Raw genomic sequence first — 26,824 nt, 5'->3', positions numbered from 1 at the left:
CGAGATGCTTCCTTCTGGAAAGAGGCTATTAACGATGAAATGGATTTAATAATGTCCAACAATACGTGTGTTTTAGTTGATCTTCCAAATGGATCAAAACCCATAGGTTGTAAATGGATCTTTCGGAGGAAGTATAATACAGACGGTTCTATCCAAACCTTCGAAGCAAGTTTAGTAGCAAAAGGTTTCACTCAAAAAGAAGGCATAGACTATTTGACACTTATGCTCCTGTAGCAAGAATAACGTCCATTAGAGTGATTCTATCGTTGTCGTCTATATATAACTTGTATGTGCATCAAATGGATGTTAAAATGGCATTTTTAAACGGAAACCTTAGTGGAGATTTATATGCAACAACATGAAGGTTTTGTTCTTCCAGGAAATGAGAAGAAAGTATGTAAATTGATAAAGTCTCTCTATGGTTTGAAACAAGCACCTAAACAATGGCATGAAAGGTTTGATAGTGTTGCACTTTCAAATGGATTCATACATAATCCTGCTGACAAATGTATCTACTCCAAGTTCACAAAAGAATACGGAGTTATCATTTGTCTATATGTTGGTGACATGCTAATTTTTGGTACAATATGTTTGGTATTACTGAAACCAAGAAGTATCTAACTTCAGTTTTTAAGATGAAAGACTTAAATGAAGTAGATACTATTCTAGGCATAAAGGTGAAAAGAGAGAACAAAAGAATGACTTTATCACAATCACATTATATTGATAAGATCCTTGCTAAGTTCAGTCATTTAGGCATAAAGGAGTTTAATACTCCCTATGACTCCAGTATCAAGATAACTGAAAATACTGGAAGAGCAATAGCCCAATTAGAGTATGCAAGTGCAATAGGTAGTATGATGTATGCAATGCATTGTACAAGACTTAATATAGCATTTGCTGTTTGTAAACTTTCAAGGTTTACTAGTAATCCAAGTAATGATCATTGGAAAGCAATAACTAGAGTACTTGGATATTTAAAATATACAAAATATTTGGGCATTTGCTATAATGGTTTTTCCACTGTTTTAGAGGGATATTCTGATGCAAGTTGGATTACTAGTGTTGATGATAATAAATCCACTTCAAGATGTATATTTACTTTGGGAGGTGGTGCTAATAGTTGGGCATCCAAGAAACAAACTTGTATTTCTCATTCTACTATGGAATCTGAATTCATAGCATTAGCAGCTGCTGGGAAAGAAGCAGAATGGTTGAGGAACATGTTATTAGATATAAAGTTGTGGCCACAACCTATGCCAACCATTTCTGTATTTTGTGATAGTGAGACTACCATGTGTGTGGCTCACAATAAGATATATAATGGGAAATCAAGACATATAAGACTGAGGCACGCTTATATAAGAGAACTAGTCACAAATGGGACTATAACTATTGTGTATGTGATATCGAATAAGAATTTGGCAGATCCACTTACCAAACCATTGACGAGAAATGTAGTACAACAAACTTGTGAAGGAATGGGGCTAAAACCTCTAAATTGAAACACAAGCGACAGGAACCCAACTTTGAGTTAGTATACACTCTAACAAAATAAGTTCAATGAGGTAATAACAAGTTATTTTGTATTGCTTAAGCACTAATCTCCTTTCGGAGCCTTAATTCCAATGTACTAAATATTGTTATGGGAGGAGTCAAGAAGTTGTTAAATATCTGAAATAACTAGGGAAAAATAACAATCTTCATGGTGCAAACTGTTACACAAAGAGGTTGAATAAAATCTTAATGAAATTAGTAAATGTTTGTAGTAACAGGAACATTGTAGCTAATTTCACCTATATGAATATTGAAGTGGTGCCGCTTCAAGCATGGTTTAAGGGGTTGATCTTGTAAATATTCATGAAGTCAGGATGAGCACATGGCCATAAACGTGCTAAAGCAAATATTGGATTTTCTTAGCCAGTGTGTAATATTGTGCGTGTGATATTTTCGATTTTGACACAAGGAGTTGTGGTTCAAACCTTTAAGGTACCAATAACTTCGTCAAGACTTTAAGATATTTACACTAATGGAAAGTTCAAATCAAAATAAGATACTCTCCAATATGCGTAATATTATGAGAAATATAACAAACTAGTGGGGGATTGAAAGATAGTTTGCTATTGATGTTGGAAAAGTGGACTTGTCCCACATCGGTGGTGCAAGGCCACTTTGTGTGCCTTTTAAGTCCTTGTCCTTTTATGTGTTTAATTTAGAACACATACTCTTATATGTGTACAAATACATATATATTATATATTATATATATTAATATCAAAGACTTGGAATTGGGCTTGGGCTTCGGCGGATCGGACCTAAAATAAATATTTTATTTTTTATTTATTTCTACAATTAAATCTGTTTTATTTTAAATTTATTTGAATAAACAGATGTGTCTGTTTACGAAAGAACACATCTTTTTGAAAAGGTCCGATGGTTGCCTACAAATAGAAGTTCTTCCAACAAAGTGGATATAGAAAAATCTGCAGTATATTCTTGGTTTGTTGTATCCTGAAAAAGATTGTTTGTATTTTCCCATTTTGTATACGGGCAATATCTTCTTTAAGGAAAGTCGTTCTCATGCCTCAAGCCTTCTTCAATTTCGTTTTTCTATTATTATTTTTCTAACAGTTTCTCCATTGAAACTCATCTAACCATTGAACATAATGAAAAAATTTGGAGTCAGTATTTCAAGGGCTACCAAACTGTAAAAGTTGTAACAAAAATCAAAAGAAAGATACTGACCAATATTGTTCGACACTTATCCAAAGTTAAATATATTGGCATCATTTTGTATGAACATTGTCCTACAATACATCCCGTTCGACCAGTAGCTCTTTCGAGTGGGATTTATTAAGATGTTTGGTACATTGACAAGTACAAGATGTTTGTTAGTAGCAAATCCAAAATATAATATAAGGGATAAATTACCGTTACCTAAAACACAAGTAATCATGGAAAGCTCACTTTCTTCTCTTTGACATGATGACGAACTTCTCCAAAACTGTTGCGTTGTCTAACAGATATTCTGAAAGTTTGAATGGCTTGTCAAAGCTCCATTTGAAATGACGCTCTACTATACGGAGGAGATGACAATCTTTAAATTCTTGAGGTTGGGAAACTCAAAGCTTGAATTCCATCATCTCCTTTGGCCAAATGTCTTAACTCAAAGTGGCAGGGGGAATTATCAAACTGGAGGCAGAGATTATAATCAGGACCAAATACCGGTCAGCCTAAAAAAATTGCAGAAAAGTGGGGCGAAAAAAAAGATTTCATAGATAATGCTACTTGGAAATGATTATGATGTCATTCGTTTTAACAAAATTTATAGCATAGGTAAGCATACAAAAATCCTTTTTAATTCAGCGCTCATTTGCCACAAAGAAAGCGACATCAAAAACCAGTCATATTAATGTGACAAGCAAAACTTCTTACTGATAATTAAAGAGTTCTTTTTATTGGTAACAGATAATTATAGAATTATTTGCATTCTCCTTCCAAATAAGTATCCGGGAGAGGGGGAGGGCGTTAAAACTTCATAAGATGAATTAGGAATTAGCTATTTTTCATAGCTACAATGAATTAGCTATAGATATAAGAAAATACAAAGACATTCTGGTAGCTGGAATGATCTCAGAATGTGTTTGTTGTTGGCGATAATTGAGATTCGTTCCCTTCCCTGACAAAAGTGAAGAACAATATTACTCAGTAAAGGTTACACTTGGTCAAATGGATGTTGCAAAACCCAATTCTTGTGACATTTGCAAGTTTTCAACTCCTAGCATAGTTTATTAAAGAAATGAAAGGTCTGTAAACCAAGTTCTGATAGTTAGCTTGTTTGCATAAACTCAAGTTTTGAAGATAATTTTGCACAAGTTTCCTAAAAAGCTTGATAATCATATCATCAGGACGCACTGCCACCACAACTAAGCCGAAAGTAAACGTAGCACTGACCAAGGAGGATACATTTACTAGCCTACACAAGAGATTATAATAGATCCCCAAATCCAATATTGTTGTCAACGATGAACAAGTGCAGATAGATTGAGGCAATATTCGTCAATTTACTGGCCGACAACTAACTGATTGCTTTTCTGGCTTTTAGAAGCCATGGTTTTGGGTAGCGGTGTACAAACCGAACCGAAAAATCGCACCAAACCGATTAAAAAATCCGATTTGGTTTGGTATTGAGTAGAAAAACCCCCGACATATAAATATATAATTTTTATATATACTTTTAAGATTTTATATAGAATTTTCTTTATGAAAATGTCTTGAAATATTTGGGATTCTCCCGGAGGATATAAATTTTAATAGAATATGAAGTGCTCCATATTTATTGACCTTAAATAATGGATTGTATGATCACTTTCTTATCAAGTGTTATGTCTATCTCTTTGTTCTTCCATATTCATATCATATGTTAAGATCTATTAAACTCTTATATTTTTTCGAATGTGAAGTGATTATTAATATTTAGGTACCATATTGATTTTTATGTTTAATTACTCTGATAGTGTATATCAACGAAAAATTATTGTCAGATGACTAAGAAAATAACTATTATGTGTTACTAATAGAATTCTCCCATAAGAATATTTTAATCGATAATATGTTTGTCAATTTTTTATATTTTTAATAAATATATATTTACTTATCAAATATTTAACAAAGAAAGATTGAAATATCAAGTAACAAAAAACCCGAAAAACTTGACAAAACCGAACCAATCCAAACCATTATAGTTGCTTTGGTTTGGTTTGGTTTTGATAAAAACCAAACTAACCCGGGCCATATACACCCTTAGTTTTGGGTCCAGAAATGCTGGGTTTGGTCAGTAGTATCATCATTAGCTAGTTTAATTAGCTTTGCTGATGTACACCTCTAAAATATAAACTTCCTTACATACTGAGAGAGATGTAATATAACTCTTTTACATATTGCTGCTATCTTTGTGAAACATCCCTAAAAGAAACGAAGATAATATAAAGCTTTAGAGATTGTAGACTACGATCCCGGAACCAGAAGCCATTATAAAGCCACAACAAAGAGAAACAGTAACTTCACTAGTATGTAAATTGTAAACATCGTAAATTTTCTATCACAAGAAAAATGGAAATTTAGCTTTATTTGCATCAGATGAGGAAAGATGTCTTAACAATCAAACCTAAAGAAAATAAAGTCATGGTACACGCACCTAGATCGGATTTGTGGCTTTCCCCTTGGGAATTTCCTGACCACATTCAACCAGCATTATTCAGCCATGACCCCATAATAGTCATTGGCTTTGAAGATTTCCGCCGGCATGCCAGTAATTCTTTTGCATGGGATTTTATCAACCCCTAGAGTAAGCTATTTGACCAACTCAAATCTGTACCTGATAAATGAAAATTCCAGGTGAATCAAGCAGATGTATCATCATGACCTTTAGTTCAAGTTAAAGCATTCAACTGCACTGTAAGCCTCAATCACAGTTGGCTACAGATCATTTGAGATAAATAAACAGTACAATCTCTTCCTTCCAAGAAATGCCTAACATCTCCGCCATGGGCAAAGTTTGCAGAACATAACATTTCATGATCCTAATTATCAGAAAGAACCGTCGCTTGTAGATCTGCCAATCTTGACAAATCTAGAGGGGGGAAGCCTAATAAGAAACTCCGAAACACGTGTACAACATCGAAAATGCAACACCAAAAAAAGCTCCACGATAAAACAAGCAACAATAACATTTGGTATGTCTTAAGGGTAAGATAACAGGAACAAATAGTTACTGATTAGTTACATAGAGAAGTTCAAGATTTTCATCAGCAGTAATTAAAAAACTAAATACAAGGTAACATTTATGGTGAACTGAACAAAAATCTACTTGCAACTTTTAGTCTACTTTCAATCTAATCATAGAAAGCTCACTCCTGGAAAACCATAATTACAGTTTTTGTAGAGGATCTTGGGCAATCTAACAATTTCTCAGCCAGTCGAAACAAATATTGGGACGCCCAACAGCTCTCCCACTTTCTTCTCTTTGATATGATAACGAACTTCTCCAAAACCTTTGTGTTCTTTAACAAAAATTCAGAAAGTTTGAAAAGCTTGTCAAAGCAGTATTCCACATGATCCTTCAAGTATGTTAAAGAGATGACAATCTTAACATTCTTGAGGTTAGGAAACTCAAAGCTCGAAGCCCAACTCTGCAAATCAATAGATTCCCCCTTGGCCAAATATCTTGACTCAAAGTGGCAGCGGAAACCATTAAACTGGAGACAGAATATAATCAGGACCAAATGCAGGTGAGCCTAAGAAATTGCAGAAGCTGACAAAAAATGATTTCATAGTAGAAAGATCTGGTAGAAAAAAGAATTCGGAATCAATGAATCTTAATGGTACTTGGGAAATGATTCATATGGCTATTCCTACGATAAAAATTCATGGTATAGGTACAAGCAAGGACTGATAGCGCAACAATCCTTTTTGTTCCGGAGCTCATTTGCCACGAAGAAAGAAACAACACTAACCATATTAAAATGTAGCTTTACTGTGACAAAGCGAAGCTTCTCACTGATAATTAAAGATGGGTTTCTCTTAACCTACGTCCTACTCTAATAGGTTAACACCCTCCCCATTTTTTATTTCTCTTAAGTACCCTTTTGTTCTTATTGACACTTCATTGTGGTTCTTATTGACACTTCATTATCTAAGGAACTTTATTGGTCTTCTCCACAAATAAGTCTAAGTACTAAATAATTTCTCTTCCTCTGCAATCCACGCCATTCCATCCCTTACTCTTCACCAAAGAATCCCCCTTCCCGTTTCATTTTCCAGCAACTGGTTCTCTATTTTTTTGTCCAACGCACATTTCCTCCGGTAGACTGCTTGGCAAACATACGGCTATCAAATAAAGTCAAAACATATTCTCTTGTGCATGGATCCAAATCTCTGTTTCTACTTTATCTCTAGAATTAGACTCTCAAGTGGACTGTAATGAATAAACAAAATCCAATCCCCAGCCTTCGGAAGGATAAAAGATGATTGCTTCTCTTCCTTTGAAACTTGAGAACGCAAGGAATTTCTTGGACTTCCATTAATCCACAAATTGACTTTGCTGATTTTGTGTGTCAAAATCATTTAGTAAAGCATATATAGAACCCCAGTAACCACAAACAGCGTGTATCAGAAAGTGGGGAGAGTTTGATTTGGACCTCAAACTCTTGGTTGCACCTTGAAGCATAAGCGAGTTGAACAATAGACAAAGCACTATTCTCACAGCGATCTTGTATTCTTGGGGCTTGGGTGACTTTTACAGGGAAAATGAAAGTGAACAGGGAAGGGCTTCCAACGGAACAGTGGAAAAGAACTAAAATGGGTTATGATTTCTGGGTAGAAGACAAAATATCCCCCAATATTTGAAAAAATAGCAAGGGCATTTAAGGGGGGGGGGGGGAAAGGAACGGTACTGACCTACTACTCTTTAGCAAAATCCAATAAAGACATATTTGCACTCTCCTTCGGAAACAACTTCTCAGGGAGAGGAGAGGAGAGAAAAAGCCAAAAATATTTTCTTTGTGGATAGGCTTAAAATGATCCTTTATATATAACCTAGACTCCTAGAGCACAAATAGTCTCTTAAGTTTACAAAAATGGAGCACACAGAAACCGTGTAATAATAACGGCAGTTAGTTACTGTGATCTATTCCAAATTCAGAAAAAAAAAACCTCCTCCCTCTTTCTGCTAAGAGAAACCAGCTTCATGAAAAAATCCCTTCACCTTGTTTCTGCTAATAGAGACAGCTGCAAGAAGCCAAGAATGAAGTCATGATACCCCCACAGCATGGATTCAAATTTCATAGTCTAAGATAACAGAAAATTTGAGTATTCCAATCTTTCAATCCTAATTGACGAAAAACCATGGCAATCAAATACCCAATATATTCCTCAACTTTTTCTTGTAATTTTTGCGTGTGTTTGCAAGTTTATCACATGGTGCCCATCTTGATCAAGATCCGCTAGGAGCTATTGTCAATGATCCTAATGGTATAGCATTTTTGGTGTCAGATTTACGCCAACAAACACAGCTTGATATATTCTGCTACAAAGAATTTTATAGGTGATCTACAGTGGCTTTGTATGGTCTTAAGCTAACTACCCAGAATGATCAACAGTGGTTTTGAGTGGTCTTAAACTAACTACCCAGAACTTATGGAAAGTTTCAATCTAACTAAAGACAGGAGCTTAGAGTTTTGCTAAAGTTTGGATGCTATATAAACACCATTTTTACATTGGTAAAATTTTCGCTCATCGCATGGTTCAACCCCTCTTATCTCTCTGCTCCTTCCTTTAACAAATTGTCTTGCTGTAATAAATCGATCGACCGCAAGTCCACCGCAACATGTCTTTGTACTTGAAGAATTTCTGTGTCTGGGAAGAAGATCAACGAGACATTAAAGCACTCTTTAAATCCATTTTAAATTCTGATGCCATTATTACAAAGTAAAAAAACCAATTCTTTATTCAATAATAAAGAAGGATTAAATTTATTGTATATGTTTTTTTTTAAAATGAAATAATTTATTGTATTTGTTTCTGGTGTAAAACTTGCAGGTGTGGTGTATTTCTGTGTGTGTTCGAATTATATATGGCTTCTATCGCTAATGCATTGCATATTATTAGTACTTAGTTGATCCAGATAAATGAAAATAGAAAATCAGGGAATAGAAGGGGTATATTCTTCAAGGGTAAGGGATTCCTTCTATCATCTTTTCAGTTAGGATATTTTCGTGATACACATGTGACCAACTACCTATTAAACAGTTTGCGTAACAGAATACTAAAAGGACTCCATTCTTGTAAACTTTAGAGTTTAGGGACTATTTGTGCTCTAATTATATACAAGGGACCATTTTAAGTCTACTCATAAAGATAAGGGACTATGTCGGGCATTTTCTCGGGGAGGGGGTGTAAAACCTTCATAAAATGAACAGAGTAAAAAGAAGAGAGGATGTTCCAGGAAAGTTACCTTAGCAGTAGCAAAGTCTATGTAGAGTGTCTCCACATGACGCAAGGCTCGCAAAAGGCCAGCTACTCCAAACAAATTAAACTTTTCCAAACGCAACTCCTCTAGCGTTAGATATTTGCATTTCGGTTCGGGAATCTGTACTCCTTTGAACTGCAACATGCACATGACCTGGTGCAGTAATCCCAATGAAACGATCTAAACATTTTTTTGCCACTCTGCTTCTTTCTTTATCAAACAAAACAAAAAAATCTAGACACTTCAAGCTACATCAATGTACAAAAACTCTGGTTTCTAGATTATATCTTTTGGAGGTATGATAGAAGAAATAACAGGCTTCTAAAAGTTGACAAACGGATTGCGAAAAGGCCCACAAGGCAACAAGTTTCTGTATTTGATCTTGTTGTGTTTTTATGAAATTTATGCAGATGTTCTCAATTGTATAATGTTTTATATTCTCCAAGTGTCTACGGAGTAATTATCAATGAGAGAAAACAAAGACTTTTGAGTTAGAACAAACCTCTATAAACCAATTTCCTATTGTTAGCTCGGTTGCACAACTCAATTTTGGAAGATAATCTTGGATGAGAGTCCCAAAGACGTGATGTGAATCACGACAACTGTCTTCCTCATCATCAGATTGTTCAGCATGATCACCCGGGACGTCTTTGATACAATGAGTGTGGAAAGTAAGAATAGCAGTAACCAAGGAGGACCCATCTACAAGCCTACATTTGAGATGAACTCCTGAAATCTCCAAATGCTGAAGATATGGGGCAACAATTTCCAAGGTTGGATCACGTCCATCACTAGGAAACGTAAAACCTTTCAAATACAGTCTCTTCAGCTTTAAAGAATTAATGTCCACACGAAGAAATCCCCCAACTGTATCAAATTCCATAGTTTCTAAAGCAGGACAACCTGACACTAAGTTCACGATATCCTCATCGGATAACACCAAATACTCCAACTTTATGCTCTTTAGAGACTTCCACTGTATGGCCGCTCCAGAATCAAAGCAATAAAATTTCAAATGTAATGTTACCAACGAGGAACAGGTGTAAAAAGATTCAGGCAATGTGCAACCGTTCCTATTAGAACTTGACCAGTATACAAAATCTTCCACTTTTTTTTCAACAGCAAAACTAAGCCATCGGCTCATATGCGACTTGTATGGATACAGGCGACTGCAGTCGAGCTTTAATCTTTTTATTTTGGAAGAAACAAAATGAGCTATCACATAGTCAACAAAGGATACGAAGTCGTTTGTTTTCCGGTAACTTGTACGAGTGAAATTGAGGTTATCAACTGAAGCCCAGAGGTAGCGCCACCTTTTAGAGAGAATACAGGTTTTGAATGCATCCTTTGCCGTAGGCAAAAGAGAGAGTATTTGAACTAGCACTGAGTCCGGTAACTAACTAATTTGATATAGGGTTTTGGTCACGCACAACTTTTGTTTCTTCAAAAATGGATGATTTATCAAATTACTACTACTTGTAAAGCTGTCATTTTGGCTGGAGTCGCCGGAAGAATCTTGGCTGGAGTCGCTGGAAGAAGCCATGATTTAATTTTGGGTCCAAAAGGGTTTCGAATCGTCTCTCAACACTTTGTAATCTTTGTTTTTGTCTTTTAAATACTTGGGCATTATTAGATTTGAACAGAGAAACTGAATAATACATTGACCATCATATTTGCAAGACAATTCGGCATAAATATTATACTGGACAAATTCTTAAAATTTACCAAATGGCGAATGGAGTAGCTCTTTTTTCAGAAATAACACTTTAGCACTGATGCAAATTATCCATTAGATAAAGAGGAAAATTTTATTTCGTGTCTCATACAAGTCACATTAGTTGTAGGAGATAACTTTTTTGTCTCACAATTTTATGGACCCAGATTTTTGTGGACCAGAAGTGTAAGATTGGGGTCCATAAATTTGTGAGATAAAAAGGAGTTTCATACAACTAGTGTCAGTTGTATAAGACACAAAATAAAACTTTTCAGATAAAGATATGGATTTAAGTTTTATATACTTATTAAGAAATTATTAGTAGTGTTATAAAATATAACTCAAAATAACAATATAGAACAAGCAAAAACAAACTAAGAGATATAGAGAGAAAGAGAGGAAGAGGAGATTCTTATTTCTTCTTCAATTGTGTGTATTTTCCTATCTATTACAAGGCCTTTATATAGGCATAAAAAGTGAAGAAAATATGTCATGGAATATGTCATTGAACATACAAAATATGTCATTGAATATGTCATTAAGCATTTGAGATGAAGATCATGGAAGAAGAGTAGACATCCACCATAATGTGATATTTATCATAACACTCCCCCTTGGATGTCCAAAGATAATGTGTCTCGTTAAAACCTTACTAGGAAAAAACCCTATGGGAAAAAAAATCCTAGTGAAGGAAAAAGAGCACACATGTTTAGAAATACGCCTTTTAGTTGCCTCGTTAAAAACCTTGCAAGGAAAACCCAGTGGGACAAAACCTTGTAAGGGAAAAAGAGTACAACGCATATTAACTCCCCCTAATGAGAGCATCAACTCACATCCTTGAGCATTCGCATCCCAATTTTGTACACCAGTTTCTTGAAGGTTGATGTTGGTAGAGATTTGGTGAACAAATCAGCCATATTATAACTTGAACGAATCTGTTGCACATTGATATCACCATTCTTTTGAAGATCATGTGTAAAAAATAACTTTGGTGAAATGTGCTTTGTCTTATCTCCTTTTTTGAATCCTCCCTTCAATTGGGCTATGCATGCTGCATTGTCTTCATACAAAATTGTGGGTAGTTTTTCACACTTAAAACCACATTTGTCTCGGATAAGATGTATTATAGACCTCAACCAAATACATTCTCGACTTGCTTCATGAATAGCAATTATCTCAGCATGATTAGAAGAAGTAGCCATGATTGATTGCTTAGTCGTTCGCCAAGATATGGCAGTGCCGCCACATGTAAACACATAACTTGTTTGGGATCGAGCCTTATGCGGGTCAGATAAATACCCAGCATCGGCATAACCAACAAGATCGGGATTGCAATCATTGCCATAAAATAATCTCATATCAGTAGTCCCTTTTAGATATCGCAATATGTGTTTGATCCCATTCCAGTATCTCCTTGTAGGAGCAGAGTTATATCTTGCTAAGACATTAACCGAAAAAGTTATGTCAGGCCTTGTAGTATTAGCAAGATACATTAGTGCACCAATTGCACTAAGATATGGTACTTCAGGACCAAGAAGCTCTTCATTCTTTTCTTGAGGTCGAAACGGGTCCTTATTCACATCAAGTGATCGAACAATCATCGGAGTACTTAATGGATGTGCTCCATCCATGTAAAACCGTTTCAATACCTTTTTAATGTAGGCAGATTGATGAACAAAAATCCCATTTGTCAAATGTTCAATTTGCAAACCGAGACATAATTTTGTCTTTCCGAGATCTTTCATCTCGAATTCCTTCTTTAAATAATCAATTGCCTTTTGGAGTTCTGTAGGAGTTCCAATAAGGTTTATGTCATCGACATATACGGCAAGTACAACAAATTCCGGTGTTTTTTTCTTTATAAAAACACATGGACAAATGACATCATTTATATAACTCTTCTTTAATAAATACTCACTAAGACGGTTATACCACATTCTTCCTGATTGCTTTAGACCATACAAAGATCTTTCCAATTTGATTGAAAATATTTCCCGGGACTTTGAATTCTGTGCGTTAGGCATTTTAAATCCCTCGAGAATTTTCATGTATATCTCATTATCAAGTGAGCCGTAACGGTAGGCTGTAACTACATCCATTAAATGCATGTCAAACTTTTCATGGACAACAAAACTAATGAGATAACGGAATGTTATAGCATCCATAATAGGAGAATATGTCTCTTCATAATCGACACCAGGCCTTTGTGAAAATCCTTGTGCAACAAGGCGTGCCTTATATCTTTGTACCTCATTTTTCTCATTCCTTTTGCGTACAAAGACCCATTTATAGCCAACAGGCTTAACACCATTAGGTGTTTGGACTATAGGCCCAAAAACTTCACATTTTGCAAGTGAACTTAACTCTAATTGGATTGCTTCTTGCCATTTTGGCCAATCAAGTCTTTGTTGACATTCTCCAACAGATTGAGGTTCAAAATCCTCACTTTCTTACATAATGCTAGATGCAACATTATATGCAAAGATGTAATCCACCACTATATCCATTCGATTCAAATTTGTCTCAATATCGATTGGATTTATTGATAGTTCCTCATTTTCTTGAGTCTCAGGCTCATTGATTTCCTCATGAATCTCAGGATTGGTTAAATCGTGAATTTCATTATGAGACTCTTTTGTAGTGTCATCTTGATCATTTGTTTTCCCTTTTCTAGGATTTCGATCCTTAGAACCTAATGGTCTGCCATGTTTTAGGCGTGCTTTTGACTCATTAGCTATGACACTAGAAGATTGTCCAATAGGGACATCAATACGGATTGGAACATTCTCTGCATGGATATGTGATTTTGTTATCCTTTTCAGATCTGTAAATGCATCTGGCATTTGATTTGCTATTTTATGCAAATGGATAATCTTTTGCACCTTTGTGTCACAAATAGAGGCACGTGGATCAAGATGAGACAATGATGTATTTTTTCACAAAATTTCACGTTTGGTTTCACTAATTTCTCCCTTAATTTTGGGGAAAATGCCTCATCAAATCGACAATCTGCAAAACGAGCAGTGAACAAATCTCCCGTTAATGTTTCAAGGTAGCGAATAATGGAGGGCGATTCAAACCCAACATATATTCCTAACCTTCTTTGGGGACCCATCTTGGTGCGATATGGGGGTGCTACAGATACATATACAGCGCATCCAAAAATTCTTAGATGAGATATATTAGGTTCATGACCCAAAACTAATTGCAACGGGGAATATTTGTGATAATTTGTCGGTCTGAGACGAATTAGCATTGCTGCATGCAAAATGGTGTGACCCCAAACAGAAGTGGGCAACTTCGTTTTCATGAGTAACGGTCTTGCTATCAATTGCAGACGTTTAATTAAAGACTCTGCAAGGCCATTTTGAGTGTGAACATGAGCTACAGGATGTTCCACTTTTATTCCAATTGATAAGCAATAATCATTAAATGCTTGGGATGAAAACTCAGTAGCATTATCAAGTCTAATAGACTTAATTGGATTATCGGGAAATTGTGCTCGTAATTGGATTATCTGTGCCATTAATTTTGCAAACGCGAGGTTGCGAGATGACAATAGGCATACATGAGACCATCTAGAAGATGCATTTATTAAGACCATAAAATATCTAAACGACCCACTAGGTGTGTGAATAGTTCACAAATGTCCCCTTGTATACGTTCTAAAAACGCAGGGGACTCAATCCCAACCTTTGTTGGTGATGGTCTTATAATTAACTTGCCTTGATAACAAGAAGTGCAAGAAAATTTATTATTTAAAAGAATTTTCAAATTCTTTAATGGATGCCCATTTGAGTTTTCTATGATTCGTCTCATCATAATTGATCCAGGATGGCCCAATCAATCATGCCAAAGTACAAAAGTACTGGAAGCAGTAACCTTTTGGTTTAAGGTAGAATGTGCCTTAATTGCACTAATCTTTGTCCAATACAGGCCACAAGATAAAGATGGGAGCTTCTCAATAATTCTTTTCTGGCCAAAGACATTCTTGGTAACGATGAGATACTCCATATTATTTTTATCTATTGTCTTAATATGAAATCTATTTCTGCGGATATCTTTAAAACCCAACAAGTTCCTCTTGGACTTGGAAGAGAACATTGCATTATCTATGATAATTATTGTTTCCATAGGCAGAGTTATAATAGCTCTTCCAGAGCCTTCAACTAGATTACTACTACCAGAAATTGTAGTAATATCTGCCTTACACATACTTAAATGAGAGAAATATTTCTTCTCTTTAAATATTGTATGTGTCGTACATGAATCAATTAAGCAAATATTTTTACAATTGAACTTTGATCCAAGTTTGCTTTGAAAGATATCCATATTTGCTTCCCGTAGTTTGACATACAAAAGAAGTATATGAATAAATATTAGTATTTTTAGAGAAAAATGGAAAAGAAATAAAGTTAAACCAATAATTCAATATCAGCCTTTAATGCATTTTCTGGTAAATTCTAATTATTATACAAATAATTACGCAAAAATAATACAAGTACACATATGACTAATACAACTACAACAAATTTATTTACATGTATAAATTATTTGCATTTTCCAACACATTGTATGAAAAATAATTGATCCGTGTAAGAAAAGAACATACTCATAAAACAAATTGAGGGTGAAGTAACAAAAGTTGTTCCAGGGTGCTTGTAAACCTTTTCTTAAAGAGAATTAAAGCAACGTAAAGAAAAGTTAAACTTGTTAAAAGATCACTGAGACTAGAATACTAATTAATAGGATATTACTCCTTGTTTGTGAAATTTATAAAATTTCGGAAATAAAAATATTCTTAAGAACTACATAAGAAGAATTATAAAGTGCAATAAAAATTACGAGATGTTTATTCATTACATACTACGAGTAGGAAAGCATAAAAATTAAATTGCTCAATCATCTCTAACCACAGATCCATCACCGATCAAGTGGTTTATTTTTTCATCAGAGTGCTCAAAAACATTTGCCACATCCAAGTGGGTGATGTCAAATTCATTGTCATAGACAAGATTGGCTTCAGGGCCTTTATTCTTCAGAGATGCTTGATAAAGCTCAACCAAATATTTTGGTATGCGATAAATTGTTGCCCAATGCCCTTTTCCACCGCAACGATAGCATTTAGTTTCTGAACCCTCTGCGTTTCGCTTCTCATCTTTCCCTTTCCATTTTTTAAAGTTATTTTTCAGTGGAGGATGATTAACACCAGAAAATTTTCTTCCTTGGATATGGCCACGACCACGAATATGACCACGACCTTTTCCACGATTAGCATAATGGGAATACACCTCATCCTCTTTAGGCAATGGTGTAGACCCAGTGGGTCGATTTTCGTGATTTCTCATAAGCAATTCATTGTTTCGTTCAGCCACAAGTAGAAGAGAAATCAACTGAGAGTACTTTGTGAAGCCTTTCTCTCGGTACTGCTGTTGCAAGACCATATTGGAGGCATGAAACGTTGTAAACGTTTTTTCAAGCATATCATAGTCACTGATATTATCTCCACAGAGTTTCAATTTAGAAGTAATTCTAAACATAGCATAATTATATTCAGAAACAGACTTAAAGTCTTGGAGCCTAAGATGAGCCCAATCATATCGTGCTTGTGGAAGAGTGACCAACTTTAAGTTGTCATATCTTTCCTTTAAACTATTCCACAAAACAAGTGGATTTTTCACTGCGAGATATTCAATTTTCAACCCTTCATCAAGGTGATGGCGCAAGAAAATCAAGGCCTTAGCACAGTCTTGGGTAGATTCTTTATCTTTATCTTTAATGGCGTCTCCAAGACCCATTGCATCTAAATGAATTTCAGCATCCAATACCCATGTCATATAGTTCTTGCCCGAAATTTCAAGGGCAACGAACTTTCTTTTCATAATATCAGACATAATTTAAAAAAATACAAATTTGAGAAAAATTATACCTTAATTTTCTCAAAGATTTTCTTGAGATGGTAGAGCCTCGTGCTGATAACGTGTTATAAAATATAACCCAAAATAACAATATAGAACAAGCAAAAACAAACTAAGAGATATAGAGAGAAAGAAGAGGAAGAGAGATTCTTATTTCTTCTTCAATTGTGTGTATTTTCCTATCTATTACAAGGCCTTTATATAGGCATAAAAAGTGAAGAAAATATGTCATGGAATATGTCATTGAACATACAAAATATGTCATTGAATATGTCATTAAGCATTTGAGATGAAGATCATGGAAGAAGAGTAGACATCCACCATAATGTGATATTTATCATAACAAGTGGTACATTGTTAGGATATTTTATTAAGAGACAACATCAGGTGAGTTAGTAACATGAAAAAAGAGAACACTATGTCACGTTTTAGACTTACTAAGTGCACGTGCGGTGCTTGACAATTTGCTCATGTTCTTGCACAACTTGCTCACGATTTTGCTATGTCAAGTCACCCTAAACTACTATACTCAAGATCGCTAAGGAAATGTTAGATAAAAAAGGTAAGAGAAATTTTCCAAAGGATTTTTTTTTTTGTAAAGAACTTGATTATTTTGCCTAATGAGATATAGATGAATATCCCCTTTACATACTAGTCTGCCAGGGCTAGTGAGTAAATAAAATTACTCCTATTACAAAAGTCCTTTATTATTTACAAGTAAGTCCCCTATCTAGAATTCTCTACATAGTTAGAATTTTCCATGTACTTTTCTAGCAATTCCATAGGGTTCTAAGGTCTTCTTAGGGAAACCTCTATTTTTTTAGAACCTTCCTCTTTCCTATGTAAGCTTTCCATATGGCAAAAATATATGCCAAGTGGCACCTACGTGGCATGATGATGTGGCGGATCATGACACTCCCCCCATCCCCCTACCCAATTGTGTGCCGCCCCCGGCACAAAGCATCGACATGTATATGTGCACCTCGCCTTGGCATTGCCAGATATCTTTGTCCATTAGCCATGATGCCCTATGAAGCGGTTCGCCTTCCCATGTCATAAAGCACTGGTCACCTTTCTTCTTGCCCCATTTGTTCTTTGGATGGATAGCAATGATGGCCTCGATCCTCCGCTCATCGGATGTCGCTCCTTGCTCTTGGCATGAATCTCTCCATTACTTGACCAAGTCTAGCAGCTTCTCAAGCATCGGGTCCATGCTTCCACTTCCTATTTGGCTTCCCTCTGCGGTCCCAGTACTGGCAATCTTGACCCCTCTGCTTGTTGCATCGTCTATGCCCGATAGCGTGCCATCACTTTGTAACTCACCATCCACTTCAACTATGTCCTCCCAACTTTTCTCGCTACCACCATGCTCCATTTGCATGGCGCCAAGATAGGCTTTGGAATTTCCTACTTTTGTCTTAGATTCCAAGCGCATCCCCTCAATGTAGTTGGTCCCTCCTGTGTCACCCTTGTGTGCTTGAGCAAAATTCCCGATCATTGCTGCAAGTTTCCCCAACTCTGGGCATTCACTTGCCCGATGTGATCCTTTAAAGAAGTAGCATCCTCTAAGGCACGTACTCGCTACCATTTTTGGGCCCCTTGCCGTTTCTCTTGGGCCCCTATCCGTTATGAGATGGTCTCTTGCCATTACCTTGTATATCTTGGCCATGCCTTCCCTGTTGTCCTTGTCATGATCTCCCTCACCCTTCTCGGCGATGTCTTCTATGGACTTGGCAGGCTCCATCTTGAAGTCAATGCGGCTACTGCTATGGCCTCTAGGGCTGTGCACGGATCGGATCGGATCAGATTTAGCATATTTCAGATTCGAATTTCGGATTTCGGATTCTAGAAAATGCAATCCGAATCCGATTCGAATTATATCGGATCAGATCAGATTTTAAAGTTTGGATCGGATCGGATATCAGATCGTATTATTATGCCTCAAAGTTAAACTAATATGTATATTTTCTTTGTAAAAGAGGCAATACATTAAGAAAAAATCATGTTTATGCAATTATGAGAGTACTATGGTACCAATATAGCTAAATCTAGCAATTGTAAAGGTAATAACTTAGAGGTTGATGTAAATTAAAGTGTAGTATTTATACATGTCCTAATAATTTCGGATTTCGGATTGGATTGGATTAAGATATACCAATCCGAAATCCGATCCAATCCGAAATTCAAAATTGAATGGATTGGTTCGGATTTCGGATATCCGATCCAAATGAACAGCCCTAATGGCCTCGTCCATGTTGTCTACTTAATGTCTTCTTAACTCTTGCTTTGCCCAATTTTGCAACCCATCTATAAAGTAGAACAAGAAATCTTCCTCGGATAATGACAGAATTTGCAGCATTAAGGTAGTGAAGTTATGCACGTACTCCCGAATTGTGGCCGTCTGTTGGAGCTCCCTTAGCTTCCGCCTGGCCTCGTATACCACATTTATCGGGTAGAATTGCTTCTTCAACTCTTTCTTGAACTGCTCTAGTGTCTCAATCTTGCATAGCCCTTTTTTGCATGTTGACACACTTCCGACGCTACCCCAGCGCGACAACCTCGGTCAAGTACATCGAGATGTTGCGTACCTTAACAACTTCGTCATCCTCCTTGACTACCTCAAAGTACTTGTCCATCCCCAAAGTACGTCATCCACGTCGCATGTATCTCATGCACTACCATACTCCTTTCGCTTAGTGACCTTCACATTTGTCCCTTTTTGCAAGTACCACACCCTTGGTAACTCCGATCATGGTTCCTTACAAAACTTCCTTCTAGCAATCTCTTTTATTCTTTCTAACATTCCTTAGCCATAAGCTGACTCTGATACTACGTTGTCACGTCCTTAGACTTACTAAGCGCATGTGCGACACTTGACAATTTGCTCACGTTCTTGCACAACTTGCTCACAATCTTGCTATTCTAAGTCATCCTAAACTACTATATTCAAGATCGCTAAGGGAATGTTAGATAAGAAAGACAAGAGAAATTTGCTAAAGTAAGCTTTTTATTGTAGAGAATTTGATTATTTTGCTTGATGAGTTACAAATGATTATCCCCCTTTATATACTAGTCTCCCAGGGGCTAGTGAGTAAATAAAAATTATTACACAAGTCCCTTATTATTTACAAGTAAGTCTCCTCTCTAGAATTCTCTACATAGCTAGAATCTTCCAAGGACTTTCCTAGCAATTCCATAGGGTTCTAGAGTCTTTCCAGGGAAACTTCTATATTTTTCTAGAACCCTCCTACAAATGCCTCTTTCCTATGTAAGCTTTCCATATGGTAAAGATACATGCCAAGTGGCACATACGTGATATGAAGATGTGGTAGGTCATGACAACTAGTAGTAAATAATATGGCTACGATTAGTTAAATTTACGACCAATTAATTATAGCGATTGAAAACCAAAGTAAGTTATTCAATAATTCAAACTTCAATGAAGTGTCTAAATGAAAATTAGTGCAAAATTTAGAGATTGATCTATTGTATTCAACCAAAATCAATCAATCAGCAAAAGTCCTTAATCAGTTTCACCACTATAAATGGTCTGTTTGTAAAATGAAAATAATGTGACATGAAAACAGAACAATATTTTCACTTCTCAATAAGAAACAAAGCAAAACATTTCTCCCAGTATAAAGATTAAAAGGCCTTTTCTTTTAATTTCCCCCAGCCTAAGCCATGATTTTGAGTCCAAATGAATCGGAATCCACAACACTTTACTTTCTTTGTTTCTCTCTTTAGCTTATAGCTTAGGGATAAATCTTTTTCAAAAAATCTGTGTAACATTTTGGGACTGATGCAAATATCCAGCATAAATGAAATACAGTAAAAATTACTTACTTAATACCACAAAAATAAGGGTTTAATTTTATACACAGTCCCAAGTAACTTGTCCAGTCCATTAAATACTCCTCTATTTTAAGAAATATCTAAATTTTATTATTTGTTATAGCTTACAAATTGTTATTTGTGCTTAATTTCAACGGAGCTCCAATCTAAAATATAAATAGGATAGTTTAGCACCACAGTCAAGTATAGGATAAGTGGACATTTTCGAAGTATTTGACACTTGAAATCTATCCCATCATAAAAGATTTAAAGTGAAGGGTAAATACAACACAATTTGTTGACGACAAGAATATAACTGACCTCAAAGTATAATTTATGGTAAAATTAAAATATTTCGTATAGTTGGAGGGTGAATTTCAACCTTTTCTCATTAAGGGATAAACAATTATGTCAAAATATTGTGCTGTTGTGAAATGATCACGAGATATGAGCCTTTCTAAAAATTCTTTTGATTTTCCATCATAATTTGTTCTTTGTATTTTGCCCTTATTAGTAATTCTTTCCCTTTTCTCTTTAAAGATTAAAAAAGCATCAAGAAATTTCCTCCAGCTGACAAAATATACGTTATTATAGGAATGATATGATTGATCATAATATTTTATTCAGTTATAGTCACAACTAAAACGTACTAATTGTTTTGCTTTTTGCGAGTTCTGGTTACCTATAATTTTATGTGTACAATTTTTTTTTTTTTTTTTTTGGCATCTCAATTCTTTGATTGATCTTGATACTTTATTCAGTTATAGTCACAACTAACATACAATTGTGTTGCTTTTCGCGAGTTCTAATTACCTACAGTTTCATCTATACGATTCTTTTGGCATCTCAATTCTATGATTGATCTTGATACCTTATTCAATTATAGTCACAACGAAAACATAATTGTTTTACTTTGTGCGAGTTCTGATTACCTACAGTTTTATCTATATGATTGGCTTCTCAATTGTATTACTATATAATCTCACTATTTGACTGAAAAAGAACAATCTCTGCATGGATAAAGTAATTTAGTGACTGAAATTCCTAATAACTTGATCATCATCAGTGTAAAATATCACCACAGCTAAGTCGAATAAAACTAGTACAACTAAGTAATTCATAAAGTAAGCGTAGCACTGACCACGGAAGATACGTTTATTAGTCTACACTCAAGATTATCTATATCTACAAAACTATTTTTTGCTTAAATCTAGAAAACACACATCTCAACTGTTCCTGGTGAACATAAACAAAGTCATATCTATAACAAAGATGTCGTGTATATTTGTTGTAAGAAATACAATTGAAGCGTATCAGTCCAACTCAAAATCTTTCACATCCCTCAAATCTGTCTGGGGAATGAAGATTCATGAAGTCAAGCAATTATATGTAATCAAACAGTCCTATTATGAGCATGACCTCAGGTAAAAGCATTTAAGAACATTTTAAGCCTCAAATACAACGGCTACAAATTCTTTGCTTAAACAAACAGTACGGACCTCTTCTTTCCAAGAAAAAAACAAAAAAGACAACCTTACTCCCAGTTATAGAATCTGGCTTGTAGATTTGCCAATCTTGACAATTCCAAGAAAATAACAGTTGCAAGAAAATTCCAAGCACATATGCAACGTCAAGAGTGCAACAAACAATGGAGAATCATGAGAAACCAAACATCAATATCATTTGGAATGCCACAAGTTCATAATTACATCTGCAGTAAATCAAAAGCTACAATATGTAGTATGCCCCGAAACAGAAGTTCTGGTTTCTCATTCCAAAACAGACTCTTGATAAATAATCATAAACTTCATAGATGATCTTGGGCTGTCTAATAATTTCTTAGCCAATCGTGATAAATATCGGGACTCACAACTCTCCAAACATTCCCTGCAGATTCTCCTCTCTGATATGATAACAAACTTCTTCAAAGCCATTGCATTCTGTAGTAGAAACTCCAAAAGTTCGAAAAGCTTATCATTGCCCCTTCCAAACCACCTCTTAAACACTCCGCTATGCAGCCAACAACCTTAACATTCTTGAGATTGGGAAACACATTTCCCGAAATCCAACTCTGCAAACTGATAGTATCTCCTTTGGCAAAATAACTTAGCTCAAGTTGGCAGCGAAAATTATTAAGCTGTAGCCGATAATATAATCAGAATCAAATGCAGGTTCACAGAAGAAGGGAATATTCCGTAGAAGGCAAAAGAAAAAAAAAGCATTGCAGTAGTGTCTAATATAGAATAACTTTCAGAAGCCACCAACCTTGTGAACAGTTCTCAGCAAATGATTACAATAGCTTATTCCTAATATGCTCAAGCAGTAGATAAAACAGCAAAAAGAGGTTCAGTTTGTCACCGTTCCTTTTCGAGCCCGTTTACCAGATAGAAAGCAACTACCTTGACAAATTGATTTAAAGCTATAGTGACAAAAGATTCTTAATGATAATTAAGGATACATCTGCATCCACCTTAAGAAAATTTCCAAACTGGCGAGGGTGGGGGTGGGATGAGGGAGGTGTAAGACTTAAGAACTCAAAGATGTTAAAAGCACAACATAAAAGGGCAACCCGGTGCACTAAGCTCCCGCTATACGCGGGGTCCGGGGATGGGCGGGTCACAAGGGTCTATTGTATGCAGCGTTACCCTGCATTTATTCAAGACGTTGTTTCCACAAAAGCACAACATAAATTGAGAGAAAGTACGACCTCAACTCCCAAGTGTACGTTGAGTGTCTCCAAAAGAGTTGAGGTCCGCAAGAGGCTAGCTACTCCATACAAATTATGCTTTGTCCCATTCATCTCTAGTGTTAGACATTTGCATCTCAATTTTGGTGGCGACACTCCATTGAGTTGTAGCATGAACACGACCTTGATGAAATAATTCCAAAGAAAATTGTAAAGAATAGAGAAAGAAGAAACAGGAAAGAAAAAATAACCCACAAAAAAAGTAGTGCTATGACAATCTAACCATCTAACCCTTTAATGAACAAAAAGTGTCTAAAATAATGATTGCCGGTAAAAATTATCCAACTTCAAAGAGTAGATAAGAAGATCATAAAAGGTCATAAAAGGCAAAAGCAAAAGACACGGACTCTTCAAGCAATACAATGATTGCATATTCTTCAACACTAAATCTTGGTCATAACTGCCCGTAAAGCTCATTTCGTCGAATTTCCTGTTATGGAAGACTCGATTTCTTCCCATGGTGTGTGCTTGTGGTCTTAACCATCATATTGATGGTAGCGAACCAATACCACCCGAGTTTTTAGGTGATAAACAACCTAATCCATAAATCTTGGATTCATCAAGATCAACTTGTGTTGAGCTGGATTGTTGCTTCGGTTTCAGAAAGTGTTTTACCACAGTTGGCTGGAGCAGAAACTGCTCATGAAGCCTGGGATAAATTCGTGATGGTCTATGCGCCAGGTTCTAAGCCACAAGTTCGTGAACTAAAGACGCAATTGCATATTTTGCATCGAGATAATGCCACCATTGAGAGCTATGCTCAAGGAGACAAGGTGATTTTAGATAAGCTTGATGTTCTGCAAAACCCAGTCCATAATGATGAACTCGCCGAGTTTGTACTTGCCGGTCTAGGCCCTGCCTATCGCCCGTTCACAAGAGCCCTTGAATATCGTCATGAAGAGTAGATAGGAAGATCATGAAAGGTCATAAAAGGCAAAGACAAGATCTTTCTATATGGATTATAAAATTCAATTACTCAACCAAAAAATCTTTTTCCACTGAAACTTTCATGTATACATAAGTTCATAATTGTATTAGATTCTGAAGGCTCTTCTCTTTCTCAGGTTTACACTCTGCAATTCTTAGTAGAAATCAAATAGAGAATAAGGACTTTTGACGTGAAAACAAACCTCTGCTAACCAACGTCCGATTATTAGCTCAGTTGCATAACTCAGCTTTTGAAGATAGTCCAGAACAAGGTTTCTAAAATTTTGATGCTAATCAGCACAACTGTGTTCTGCAGCATCAGGATCAACCCCCCAGATGTCAGTGATACATGTAATGCTAAAAGTGAGTCTTGCATTAACCAAAGAGGAGACATTTACTAGCCTACACTTGAGATAATCAAGATCTCCTAAAATCTCCAAATACTGAAGATATGGCGCAATAATTTCCAAAGGATCTTCAACTCTGCCATAAAACCCCCTGTAGCGATTCAACGTTAGTCTCTTTAAATTTGAAGAAGTGATTTCTAGACGACGGAAACCATCGAATGAAGACAACTCCAGAGTTTCCAAAGCAGGAGAACCTGAAAGTATTTTTGCAATATCGTCATCATCTATAAAAATATAGTTCAAAATTAAGCTCTTCAGAGACTTCCACTGTATGACTGATTCTTTATCAAACACGCAACAACTCCAATCCAATGTAATCAATGAGGAGCAATGCAGATAGATATAGGCAGTTCAAAAGAGAGATCGTCATCATATGAACACAATACAACATCTTCCACTTTTCTTTCCACAGCAAAACTAATCCATTGGCTGATTTTCAACCCAGCGGTGTAACCTAAATCGAGTTGGAATTTTTTGATTTTGGAACAAGTGGAATGAGTCAAAACATGGTCTTCAAAGGATTTGAAGTTTTCTGCTTTCTTGCAATCTATACCAATGAAAAGGAAGTTATAAATTGAAGTCCAGAGAAAACGCCACCTTTTTGAGAAAACTCAAGATGCCACCGCATCTTTGGTCGGCAAAAGAGAGAGAATTTGAACAAGGAGTGAGTCCGGCAACTGACTGATACGATCTAGGGTTTCTGCAGTTCCAGTGATTCCATTCTTTTGTTTCTTCGGCACTGAATCTGTCAAATTACTACTTCTAAAATCGCCATTTTTGCTGGAATTGAGTGAAGCCATGGTTTTTCAATTTTGGGGTTTCTGGGTTTCCCCCATTTTTCATCCCTATTCCCTACTTTTAGTTTTTGGAGGGAAACTAGCTCAATATCCTAGATTCCGATGGCATTGTACTTATGAACAAGAAATAAAATTTCCCAAATACTCTGTTTGGACAATATGTAATTGAAGTTGAAAAAAGTATATATTTAAATAATATATTTCAAGTTCAAATTATGTTTGGATATAAATTTTACTTTGAAAAAAATTGATGCTTTAAAGTGAACTTTATGATCTCACTTAGAAGCATTCATCAAATCACTTTTGCAGCTTCATATTCTTTATTTTAAGTTGAAGTTAAAATAACAATAAAATTTAAGAAAAGCAAAATTTCATTTGCAGATTTCATTATTTGTAAATAATATGTGTACCTAAATGATATTACACAATCGTGCAGTATAAATATTGAAGAATTATTAAAAAGCTACTTTTCTAAGTCATAATGGCGGAGATTCATTGTCTATATCTTGGCATAGAATTTGAACTATTATTGAAGTTAATCAAGGTTTGGAATGTTTTCTTAACAACAGTTGTGCCCAAATTGCACTCACTGTTATTGTCAAGTGTTTTTTTCTCACTTGGCGTTCAACATCGTGTTGGAGCTCGATTAATTTAGGTTCGTGTTCTAAAGCACTTTGCAAAAGTTATTATATTCGAAATCTCTATGCTTAGGAATAACGAGGTACTTATCATCCTACCATAACTTTTGCGGATGCTAGTACTGTCATCACATACACAAGAAGAAACTTAGCAGAAATATTACTGAAAGTAAAGTACAAATTCCTATATAGTGGCACAGGCCAAACATACTTATTTGGATAGAGTTATGAACATTAACAAAGTCCATAATCTATTTAAGAGAGGACACTGATCCAATATATATGTACGGTGGTCGATCTTACATTATAATTTTGTGATATTTAAATGAGGCAATTGCCTCAATTCATTTTCTCCCGTTTTTCAAAAAGAAATTTGGAATATCAAAGACGAGAAATGTGTTTCATTTTTCTCACGAGAATGTCCCTACCTAGTGTGTCAATATGTGAACGGCATGGTTTCAGCCGCCATGAACTAAAGCCAAAGCTTAATCAAAGTTAAAAAAGAAAACTCAAAATTTAATACGCTATTTTAATGTACTATAATTTTTCAAGTCCTTTGTCAGTAGCACCTCGTGCTGAAAAGCTTTTAGGAGTTAGAACCTCACAAATTGTGGCCAAAGAAAGGCTTGTATTTTTGATTTATTTATTATATTTTTTTTTTTCTGGAAAAAGTAATATCTTTTACATTTAAAATTTTAAGTAAGTTTCCAAGAAAATCTGGACACACGATTCCTATTAATCCGTGTTGGCCACAAGAAGCCTAATTAGTCAAGTCTGTCTTTGCACACAAATTAAAGTTGTCAAACAGAGAACAT

At 35.6% G+C, this 26,824-nt stretch overlaps 1 protein-coding gene and 1 long non-coding RNA gene across 4 annotated transcripts; both read right to left on the bottom strand.

The window, feature by feature from the left end:
• Window positions 1-2,787: 2,787 nt before the first annotated feature.
• LOC107804622 (F-box protein At5g03100-like) lies at window positions 2,788-10,704 on the bottom strand. Of its 3 annotated transcripts, none has more exons than XR_001652276.2 (4): window positions 9,531-10,704; window positions 9,014-9,181; window positions 5,198-5,377; window positions 2,788-3,192 (listed from the first exon to the last, which is right to left on the bottom strand). XR_001652276.2 is itself a non-coding variant. In XM_016628543.2 (3 exons), exons 1-3 carry the CDS (start codon window positions 10,170-10,172, stop codon window positions 5,910-5,912), a joined length of 1,158 nt encoding a protein of 385 aa, XP_016484029.1. In that variant the 5' UTR covers window positions 10,173-10,704; the 3' UTR covers window positions 5,404-5,909. The 3 variants fall into 3 exon arrangements, 1 of the variants encoding a protein (XP_016484029.1); XR_012700040.1 differs by lacking the exon at window positions 2,788-3,192 and adding an exon at window positions 3,204-3,679; XM_016628543.2 differs by lacking the exons at window positions 2,788-3,192; window positions 5,198-5,377 and adding an exon at window positions 5,404-6,257.
• An 11,446-nt stretch (window positions 10,705-22,150) lies between these two features.
• On the bottom strand, window positions 22,151-25,673 carry LOC142170686 (uncharacterized). Its single transcript, XR_012700039.1, has 2 exons — window positions 24,371-25,673; window positions 22,151-23,363 (listed from the first exon to the last, which is right to left on the bottom strand). It is a non-coding gene; the product is annotated as an uncharacterized LOC142170686 (long non-coding RNA).
• Between the last annotated feature and the right edge of the window lie 1,151 nt (window positions 25,674-26,824).

This window comes from Nicotiana tabacum, chromosome 16 (assembly GCF_000715075.1).
Source record: "Nicotiana tabacum cultivar K326 chromosome 16, ASM71507v2, whole genome shotgun sequence".
Taxonomy (NCBI): domain Eukaryota; kingdom Viridiplantae; phylum Streptophyta; class Magnoliopsida; order Solanales; family Solanaceae; genus Nicotiana; species Nicotiana tabacum.
This window is presented reverse-complemented; position numbering and strand designations above follow the sequence as displayed.

Bases quoted from the DNA above. Each gene is read 5' to 3' on its own strand.
- LOC107804622 (XM_016628543.2), bottom strand. From the start codon at position 10,172: ATGAGCCGATGGCTTAGTTTTGCTGTTGAAAAAAAAGTGGAAGATTTT. The intron at 9,182-9,530 runs GTTTGTTCTAAC...TTACTGCACCAG, and splicing joins TAGGAAATTGGTTTATAGAG to GTCATGTGCATGTTGCAGTT. The intron at 6,258-9,013 runs GTAACTTTCCTG...TTCTGTCTCCAG, and splicing joins TAGACTTTGCTACTGCTAAG to TTTAATGGTTTCCGCTGCCA.